The sequence below is a fragment of the Mizuhopecten yessoensis genome, unplaced genomic scaffold, assembly GCF_002113885.1.
Source record: "Mizuhopecten yessoensis strain PY_sf001 unplaced genomic scaffold, ASM211388v2 scaffold277, whole genome shotgun sequence".
Lineage (NCBI taxonomy): Eukaryota > Metazoa > Mollusca > Bivalvia > Pectinida > Pectinidae > Mizuhopecten > Mizuhopecten yessoensis.
Window position 1 is genome coordinate 117529 of NW_018403466.1, and position 11648 is coordinate 129176.

General features: G+C 32.7%; 1 protein-coding gene across 1 annotated transcript; it reads right to left on the reverse strand.

Moving 5' to 3' along the window:
- Window positions 1–262: 262 nt before the first annotated feature.
- On the reverse strand, window positions 263–10264 carry LOC110445992 (ALX homeobox protein 1-like). Its single transcript, XM_021490920.1, has 4 exons — window positions 10008–10264; window positions 3371–3836; window positions 2965–3010; window positions 263–1437 (listed from the first exon to the last, which is right to left on the reverse strand). Exons 1-4 carry the CDS (start codon window positions 10093–10095, stop codon window positions 922–924), a joined length of 1116 nt encoding a protein of 371 aa, XP_021346595.1. The 5' UTR covers window positions 10096–10264; the 3' UTR covers window positions 263–921.
- Between the last annotated feature and the right edge of the window lie 1384 nt (window positions 10265–11648).

Sequence of the window (11648 nt, forward strand, 5' to 3'; positions counted from 1 at the left end):
GAAGACTCTGTGTTGTGCTGTTGTCAGTCTGTTATGATGTAGACTTTGTGTTGTGATGTTGTCAGTGTGTAATGATGTAGACTTTGTGTTGTGATATTGTCAGTCTACTGTGGTGTTGTCTTTGTATTGTAACAAATTCCTTTTTTATAATCATAATTGTCACATTACTTAACAGTCATTGATGTATATCAACTTGATAAATAAGGACACACGTTTATTTTGATATAAATGTGAAATTTATTCAGAAATCCATTAAGTCGTGACACTCCTCAAAATTAATAGTTTAATTAAAACTTATTTTATCATGTAATCTCGTTAAAAGTTTTGATTTATTGCACTGATTTCAGAATGATTTTGTAATTAAATATCACAAAAAGAGATAACATATCGAGGTGTGGTTTCTGACTTTACACCGGTACTTAGAGTTCTGGTATATGAAATACCCTTAACACCGTGTCAAAGTGACGCTCTGTTTTGTAAACAAGTGTTAATAAATGAAAATGTTCTCAACAAGTTTCTATAAATTACAATATGTAAATAAATAACAAAATGGCACAATAATTGATTAAAATGGCTAAAACGAGAATATGTTTGGTAGCGACGTCGTCAAACTAGTCAAACGATTACTATCGATATGAGCTTTCTGATATCCTGAACAAAGATTTTCTCATTCGTTCACATCCATTTACTCTTTCGTCTTCGTAAGACTTTGATGTATACATCTCGTTTGTAAAAAAAACAGAAAACATGTTGCTGCGTATTGATGTACACACCCAATAGAAAAAGTAGATGTATTCCGATACCGATTGTCCAAATCACAGCCACTCCATAAAAATGTAAATAAGAAGAAAAAACCAAGGACCGGTAAATATTAAGTCCGGAATCAATTTAGTCCAGTAAACAATGTATCAAAATTTGTTTCTATGATGCACTACCTTGGCCTTCTACACCAATTCTGACCTCGTGCTCACGTGCTTTCTTCCGTAATGCCACAATACTCGATGTTCTCTGATCACCATCCATGATATTGTGTTCTACCGGAAGTGTAATAGTGTCACGAGCTTTGGAATTCTGGGAGTTCATTTGAGCGAACATCTGTTGGAATGAAATGGCGGGCGGATGAATTGGAGTAGTTTTTATGTTGGGATACATTACACCGCGGAAGGCTACATTATATAGTCCGGGAGGTGACAAAGTCGGCCCAGCGCAGATGTTACGCGCACTGGCTGGGTATGAGAATTGGCTGTCGTTTCTATGGTAGAGTTGGGATTCATACGCCCTCATAAGTAACTCGGTGTAGCTCTGTTGTGGTGAGATAAGAGTTCGGGGCGACAATGTCGGGGGATTGGTATAGCCCCCGTATGGACTAAACGGATGACCTTGAGGGCCGACTTTCTCCTTCTTTCGCCATTTTGCTCGTCTGTTTTGAAACCAAACCTGCAAAGAACATTAGAAATTAAAACAAATATTCAAATGATTTATAACTGAGGCAGCCTTAAACTATTTTCAATTATCAAGTGCAAATCGATTGATTTATAATTTATAAATAACGTATTATTGAATGAACATAAACCTTATCATAAAAATCGTGCTGTAAAAAGGGTAATTTTCGCGGTTTGGAAATGCTTGCGGTTTTCGCGTTGAGTAGAATTAGTGCGACAATATCAACACGCGAATATTTGTTCACAGATTATACATAATTAGGATTTCAAACCGTTGCCAATGTGAAAATGTATACACCAAACGTCAGTTTTTAAAGTGACCGTGCGAACATTCCCACACTTTGAAATGACAACTTTCACAGTAAAAATATAAAGTAAAACATTAGTATTTAATCATGCTATATAAGTGTGACTACTAAAAAAAGTGTTTGTGTTTCAAAAGAGGTCAGCCAGCTTGGGAACACGACCAATGTTATTAGCCATGTGGTCTTGTTACCTCATCATTATTTGATTGATGTGAACCCGTTTACAATTCTATTTAATTAGCACTCTGAAATGTTTGTCGTATACTTTTCTAGTATTTGCAGGGAGGAGGGAATCTATTTTTGAAATTTCTTCAAATTCTTTAAATCACACTCTGTAATAAAACCCGTTACCGTTTACCACTGATTGTATACCCGGCTGGTTCGAGAGGACACACACGAATCTACACGTACTTGTGCTAAATTTTATTCAATTTTTCTATTCTTATGAAAAACAAATGTTTGCGTTTGAATTTGACCAAATCATCAAGTCATTTTTAAATTGACGAGAACGTTCGGTTATATTACTCATTAGCATATTTAAAGTAGTTTGTGACATGTTTGCACAGCGGTATCCATTTCGCTTCAATGTATTCCTCCCGATTTTATAAAACCCCAATTAAACCCAATTAGTTACCATTGATAAATATCTAATTTTTTCGAGTATCCTTCAAGGAGTTGAAGGAGCGAGCAATTTTCCACGAGTGTTTATAATGGCGATCCGGGCAGTGTGTTCTATACCCGTTTTTATTGATTCCTACGTGTCTGATTAAATATTGGGCTGATCGCACTGTCGGCCTGTGTACACGGCCCGATCCCGCTACTCGAGTCGGTGATGCGACCGCTCAAACAAACGAGACGAGCTATCGAATATCAGAAAATTGTCAGATTGCTTTTAAAATTAAGGAGACTTGACAGTAGTCGAAGATTACGGCCCAACTGCACGATAAACTTCGCTATCTATTTGATCAGAAGGGTCACTGCAACCCAGCTAAAGTTAAATTTGCGAACGGAAATTCTGAGTTGATTATAAAATATATATACCATAGACTATTTACAAATCTTGATTAATTTTTATTTATTTATTGTGATATTGTAAAAGAAGAAGTTTTGGTTTTTGCAATGTATTTATGTTCAAAACCAGAAAGAAAATTGTATTTTTATTTTTCCATGTGGTACGTGTAGTTTCAGTCACGTGATCTGTAATTTATGAAACTCACCTGTACTCTAGCCTCCGTTAGGTCTATCCTCATCGCAAGCTCCTCTCTATAACAAAGCAATCTGACATTAAAATATGTAAGAAGTTTGATAACACGTTAAGAATTTTATTATTGTACAATTCTAAAATCAGAGTTAGATCGAGCAAATACATAAACCAAGTAACAGTTAGAGAAGTTTTAGATTAATCATGGTTCAAATTGAAAATTATTTTTTTTAGAATTGCATCACCTCATTTATTCATCGTTATTTGCCAAGCATGCGTGTTCATTTCAAATTTATGATATTTTCGTTCAAATAATGTAATATTTGAAAATATAATGAAGAAAAAAATAATTTTGCAGAGGTTAAATTCCAATACAGATTTGAACTATACAAGATATGTACAAAAGCTTTATAGAGATGTACCTCATAAACACGTCCGGGTAGTGAGTCTTCTGGAAGGCTCTCTCCAGCTCCTCCAACTGGAAACTTGTGAAGGTTGTTCTGTATCGTCTTTGCTTTCTTTTCCCATAATCCTCTATGTCGCGATCGTCCATACCGGAAGGCACGCGTCCGCCATGATAGTTGTTACGATTGCTGAGATCCCCTAGCATACCATAGGCATGCATCATGGGTTCAGGTTCTACGCAGTCCGCGCTTGTGACGTCATCGGAAGCCGAAGTGATGCTTTTTGAGTCATTGTTGTCGGGGCTGAAGTCGTTCCTTTCCTGGTCTGTTAATTCAACCATACATTTAGCTGTAGAGGGACACGGTATCTTTAAGGGTGAAATAACAGCACGTGGCAATCCCTTATCGTCACCAGAGCACGCATCTGTATCATATGACGTCATACTGGCTGTCAAATGACGCTCATTTCCCCCCGGAGATATATCTGTAAAGAAAAAGAAGTAACATAGAACTTTATGATTTTATCTTAACTTCAAAGATCAAACAACGAAACATTTTTTTTGAAATCACTACGATAACATAAATTTGTCTTTTAAACATTCTTTTCTGTGAAGTAACGATTCACCAAAATAATTTGCTTTTATATGTTTTGATATCGAGCAAAGAAAAAAGATATTGACCGAGAAAAAAATATTGAAAAAAGCTTTTCTATGGTCAATATCATAGGATAGTCCCGAGTAAAAAAGTTAATTATTATTTGATGATATTAAGAGGAATTCGATTACAACAATTTTCATTTATTTATTTAGAATTTAATTATCACCGGGTTATGGAAAATCCGGTGATCATGACATATCATTTCATACTCTGATAAAGTTCTCCCTGCCAATAAGAGGCAGTTTATTTATAAATTATATAATTGATATCAATATAATGCAAGTATATGTCGAAATATTCAACTATTTCCGCTTTACTGTATGAATTATTTAACTGACAGAGCAGTTTTGTAAGATTATCTAAATAACTCAACCCACTTTATAAACTGCTTGACTTATCAACTTTATCACATGCACTTATTACCTAACTCAGCACTTCTATATGATAATATAACTTACTATGCATTGATGTACGAACTATGTAAGTACACTAGCTCTATTATAATAACTTTCAACTGACGCAGTAGTACTATATCACTTTTAACCTAATCTAGAAGTATGGTATTATATCACTTTTAACCCAATGAAGAAGTATGGTATTATAACACTTTTAACCCAATGTAGTAGTATGGTATTATATCACTTTTAACCCAATGTAGAAGTATGGTATTATATCACTTTTAACCCAATGTTGCAGTTTTATTTAATTAACTTTTAACCCAATGTTACAGTATTATTTTAATTAACTTTTAACCCAATGTTGCAGTATTATTTTAATTAACTTTTAACCCAATGTTGCAGTATTATTTTAATTAACTTTTAACCCAATATTGCAGTATTATTTTAATTAACTTTTAACCCAAGGTTGCAGTATTATTTTAATTAACTTTTAACCCAATGTAGTTGTATTATTTTAATTAACTTTTAACCCAATGTTGCAGTATTATTTTAATTAACTTTAAACCCAATGTTGCAGTATTATTTTGATTAACTTTTAACCCAATGTTGCAGTATTATTTTTAATTAACTTTTAACCCAATGTTGTAGTATCATTTTAATTAACTTTTAACCCAATGTAGTAGTATTATATATATATCAACTCTCTTCATTGCTATCAGCTCAGCACTGTTGTATAAACTATATTACTAAATTAGAATTAGCACTCCAATTTTGTACAAACATCTTACCTATATTGTAACCAGTTCTACACTGTTGTATAAACTATATTACTACTTTAGAATTAGCACTCCAATTTTGTACAAATATCTTACCTATATTGTAACCAGTTCTACACTGTGGTATAAATTATATTACTACTTTAGAATTAGCACTCCAATTTTGTACAAATATCTTAACTATATTGTAATCAGTTCTACACTGTTGTTTAACTATATTACTACATTAGAATTAGCACTCCAATTTTGTACAAATATCTTACCTATATTGTAACCAGTTCTACACTGTTGTATAAACTATATTACTATTTTAGAATTAGCACTCCAATTTTGTACAAATATCTTAACTATATTGTAACCAGTTCTACACTGTTGTTTAACTATATTACTACATTAGAATTAGCACTCCAATTTTGTACAAATATCTTAACTATATTGTAACCAGTTCTACACTGTTGTATAAACTATATTACTATTTTAGAATTAGCACTCCAATTTTGTACAAATATCTTACCTATATTGTAACCAGTTCTACACTGTTGTATAAACTATATTGTAACCAGTTCTACACTGTTGTTTAACTATATTGTAACCAGTTCTACACTGTTGTATAAACTAAGTGTAACTTACACAGTTGTGTAAACCAACAGTATGACTAACTCGGACCTATGTTTAACCTATTTGACCAAAATACAAAAGAAAATTCGAGTCTTACGATAGGCGAATTATGATCAGAAATGAACAATTACTTTTTCAATAGTGTATGCATTATCCCTTATATCCAAACGAAGGAGTTACAACTTGTACTGAAATCCGCTTAAGTATCCAATTTTGGAGTCATTTCGTCACCAGTATCGTTATTTTACATTTGCTTCCTTTGCTTCAATAAGAATGTAAATACTGGTATACTGGGGGTTTAATGAAATAAAGAAAACGAGATATAACATACTGATGAGGTCCTCTGTGAGAGAAGATCTATAAGCACCACATGCCTAAGTTAATCTTCAGTCTACATACTACGCAGAAATTAAATATTTACCACAAGAAAAGAAAACGCACAATCACTTATAAGGCTATTATATAATGTTTTTATTCCTCAATTATTTTCTTAGAAAAATAATCGAATAAACTTCGATTTCAAGCTTATCAATAAGACTACTGAAAGGGTCAGTTTTAACAGGTAACTGTACAATAAACAAATCGAATATGAAAGGAATTCCGACAATCGATCTGGTTTTTTTCTTTATTTCTTGATCGTTATTATTTGTAACTTAATAAGCGGTAATTAGAAGCGACTGTTTGCTTTAAACAGTGGGCGGTGTTATGTAATAAAATCTAAACCGTATTTAAGGATGCAGGATCAATAAGAACATTTGTATATCAATCCTACACAATTAGGCTAGAATATTGTAGCTATGGCGGTACATTAACAGTAGTTCAAAGCATTGCGCCTATTAACATCGATATAACGGTACTTCCTATTTCAGTAGTCTAAATAAATTATAATTTTACCATCCTTTATTTATTCATTTCTGTGCACATTGCGATGATTATCTTCTTGCTTAATGTATAATGGTGATTGTAAGCCATTTTTGTTTCACAATTCTAACTAATACTATTATCCATATGTTGTAAAGCGCTTTAAAGTTATTTTACAAATTATGTAGGGCGCTATATATTGCTGTTATTATCATTATTTTATATAAATTGTTTATTGTCACATTGAAAATGAATTCAACGCAATTGATTCAAATAGTGGATGACCTTCGCAATAAATATTGACTAGTTGACAACTAAGTTATATATAATTACAAGCCCACTTTACAAAAACACAGACATATCATACACAGCGGTACCAGTGGCAATTTGTCCAGAACCTGAAAAAAAAGGGAATGTAAAAAGATCGGAGAGGTTCGGAATAAACATATTTACAACCTTTGATAAATATTTGATGACTTTGTTTTACTTTTGCAATTTGGTTTCCTTTGTCACAAACCTTGCAAATCCTGTCTTTGAATAGGAGAAGTCCGTTACATGAACGAAGTCTAAAATCGCTGGATAAATGACGTTTTTTGTGGGTTTTTGTAGTATAACGCTCTTGATATCAAATGGAAAATGAATCGATCAAAACAAGCTTTGAAATTGCAATTATCTTCACCTTGTAAAAGTGTAAATATCATTAATGTCTGCACTTGGAGTCCACTGACTAAGGTATACCTGTGTGATATATATGTTACATAGCAAATCATCATCTTGTATCTATCAATATTTAAGGGAATGATAAGCACACAATTACGGTAATGAATGAATGTGTGTTCTAATATTTAAGGGAATGATAAGCATGCGTTTATTGTAATGAATGAATGTGTATTCTAAAATTTAAGGGAATGATAAGCATGCGTTTATTGTAATGAAGGAATGTGTGTTCTAATATTTAAGGGAACGATAAGCATGCGTTTATTGTAATGAATGAATAAATGTGTGTTCTAATGTTAAAGGGAACGATAAGCATGCGTTTATTGTAATGAATGAATATGTGTTCCAATATTTAAGGGAACGATAAGCATGCTTATATAGTGAGTCATCCGTATGTAGAATATCTATGTATTTATACAATGTGCAATATATAATTTAGCGTCAAAAACGAATAGATATTTCTATTATAAAATACTCAAAACTATGATATTTCTATTGTAAAATACTAAAAACTTTGATATTTCTATTGTAAAATACTCAAAACTTTGATATTTCTATTATACAATGCTCAAAACTTTGATATTTCTATTGTAAAATACTTAAAACTATAATATTTCTATTATACAATACTCAAAATTAACACTGAAAACTGCTTCATTAACAAATCAGTGAAAAACAGCACGAAAAAAACCCAATGCACCAGTAATAATTTATAACAAAACATAGTCAGAATCAGTACTTACAAAAACAAAACACGTAATAGCTACATGAATTTACATCGTAATATTTACAGTAAAACAGTAAAAAGGAGACACATCCCTTCAAACCTTATTGTTGTTCGATTGCAAAGTAACAAATGTGTGTTTTAACAATTTCTATTTCATTCTTTAAACTTTATCTGTACTAGAAAAAACATATTAAACATATTTCGTCACAGGTGTGTGAATCGCTGTCTAGTCCGAGTGATTATTCAGTAGACCAGTGGCATTGTCCGACACTAACACAGCTCCGTATTCTTTTAAAACATACTCCAACAAATAAGTAGTTGGTTTTGTAAAATCATTGTCCTCGGTTTTCTATTTTCAAACTATAACAGGTACCTTTGGACACTAAGTACCCGTCTGAGTGTTGACATTGGGGGACGGCTAACACCCTTCCGCGAATAGTAGTGTTTACCTCCCCAATTAGGCTGATTTCAACAAACTTTATTCTGAGGTTTTGTTTGTGACATTTTCTTTGGAACGCCCCAAATTTTGTCAATATGAGGAACAAATAAATCATCTTATCCTAGCATGAATCAATATCCCTTTGGTCACATACTATTCTATAAGGTAGACAGGTTTTAAGCATACACGTGGATGAAGTAAGGAGTGATACTGAGAAAAAACGGTTGCAGAAAGGAAATACAAAGACTTGATGTTTGAAAATATTTAACAGACATTTAAAGATTAGATATTATAACACTTGCATGGCAGAACTAATACACTGTTTATAGAGCTTTACCGTGATTTATACCAGACGTTTGATATACATTTTTGTATATACAGTGTAACATTTACTGGGTTTTTTATTTTTGCATATATAACATTTTTTTAAGAGGTGCATTGGTCTGTCCACTTTTTGTATTGGTAGAGATTATTTTATAGAGTTTTATTCTAGTGATGTATGTATTAGAACATTTATAATCTGTTTATAATAGAGTGATAAATACGTGTATTTAAAGACACATATACGGTAATATATACTAGAGGTTAAAATATACAATGTTAGGCTTAACTTTTTGATATAACTAGAAGTAGAACGCATTGTTTGACACGGTATTCCAGTTATATAACTAGAAGTAGAACGCATTGTTTGACACGGTATTCCAGTGATATGACTAGAAGTAGAACGCATTGTTTGACACGGTATTCCAGTAATATAACTAAAAGTAGAACGCATTGTTTGACACGGTATTCCAGTAATATAACTAGAAGTAGAACGCATTGTTTGACACGGTATTCCAGTGATATGACTAGAAGTAGAACGTATTGTTTGACACGGTATTCCAGTTATATAGCTAGAGGTAGAACGCATTGTTTGACACGGTATTCCAGTTATATAACTAGAAGTAGAACGCATTGTTTGACACGGTATTCCAGTGGTATGACTAGAAGTAGAACGCATTGTTTGACATGGTATTCCAGTGATAAAACTAGAAGTAGAACGCATTGTTTGACACGGTATTCCAGTTATATAACTAGAAGTAGAACGCATTGTTTGACACGGTATTCCAGTGGTATGACTAGAAGTAGAACGCATTGTTTGACACGGTGTTCCAGTGATATAACTAGAAGTAGAACGCATTGTTTGACACGGTATTCCAGTGATATGACTAGAAGTAGAACGCATTGTTTGACATGGTATTCCAGTAATATAACTAGAAGTTAGTCATATTCCTTATCAAGGTCAACTTTTGTATCACTCGAAGTAAACATACTTTTTTCGAATTAGTGATAAATATTTGAAGCTATTCAATGATGTAACGATGTATGCACCATATATGAACAAAAATCATCATTGCTAAGATTGATAAAACTTGATTTATAGAAATCACTGCTAAACCAAACAAAAATTAAAAATACTCACCACTTTTTGATACTTGTTTCTCCTTTTTGTTCTTCCCTATCAAACTGTCAATGTCATATGAGGATTTTCGTCGCACGCATAAATCCATTTTTTCTGTCTTTTTCTTCTCCAGATTATAGATGGAGAGTCCTCGACTCTAAAGAGCGTGTTCTGTTTTATATCGGTTCATTCACTCAATGTAATATTCATTCCATTTCACAGTAAATTGTAGATTTGAGTGTGCGCACGTGTGAAACGTAGCTCGCGTGTGCGTTTACCGGCTGTGGACGTTGTTATGACAGGTACAATATTAAACAGGTGGTATTTATTATTGAATTAAATATCAAAACATTGGCAAATACAACAATGTGTCAATTTCACGGCACGAGGCCATAGGACCTTCTCGCGACCAATCAAAACGCCGCGTTATTGATCCCACCAACCCCAGACCATGTCCAACCTGTGATTACTCGTGGTTGACAGACATTTAGCGCGTGCCATGCTCTTTAACCACGCCCCCTACATTGAGCTGATAAATATTGAATGGGTTCCCATAATCTATACACATTTGAACGTTTACTTGTTTTCTGAGCAGTTTTTAATTAAAAGGACGGTTCGGTTTGCCCCTACTGTTGATACTGCAATGAAACAATTTAAACATCAGTGTTTAGCCAATGGGTCGTTCGTTTACCGCGATGAATTGATGCGTTTTATACATCAGTTATATCAGCAAAAATCTCACAGCATGTAGTTTATAAATCTTTTTTTGCATATCTAAATTACTTCCTGTAAGATTTAATTGTAATTTTTTCAACACATTTCATAGAATAATATTTGTATTGGAATATTTCACACTTTTTTGGAAGTAGCATTGGTGTTAATTTGTTTTTCATGCACATTTTCCCTTCTACAATAAACCAAAACCTGATTGAAAAATATTATATAACACATTTATCTGATGATAAATAATAGTACCTGTGCTGACTTTCTATGTTCTTTTCATTTTCACTTATTCGTTTTGCTTATGTTTCGGAACGCTTTAAACACTGATTTGTATTCCTTAACCTTAGTTTGAACGTTGTTTTATTCATATATACAATACAAATTATACATTACATTTTGTGAAATAGAAAAGGAAATAAAGGCAAGTGTCATGACACTAATGTCAATTAGCTACCTGCTTCATACTCAATTATTTCAACACTAGCTACATGTACGGGAATGAGGTTATATGAACAACATAATAAATGCGGGGATATGGAAAGGGTTAATGGATTAGTATGCAGTGAAAAACCAAGAATGAATAATTGATCAATATACATGTGATCATCAGATGGTAATAACATATTGCCTTATTACAATGAGTATGTGGAACACGATTCTATAACATATACTCGTGTTATAATCGATTCACTGTTCAGCAATGCAGTAAATGGACACTCGACGACGAAATGTATACAAAAATTAAGTCATAAATTACCACTGAAAAACAATTGACAAATTGTGTTTGTCACAAGCCTTGTATTTTGGTACCATTGGTGATTCTTAATTGAAAGAAATAATCATAAAAATAACATAATAAAAGATCATATGTATGGTAAGTCTCTAGACTGAAGCCCCGACAGTGGATAGGTTCATTATTGTCGAGTTCATGATTATAAA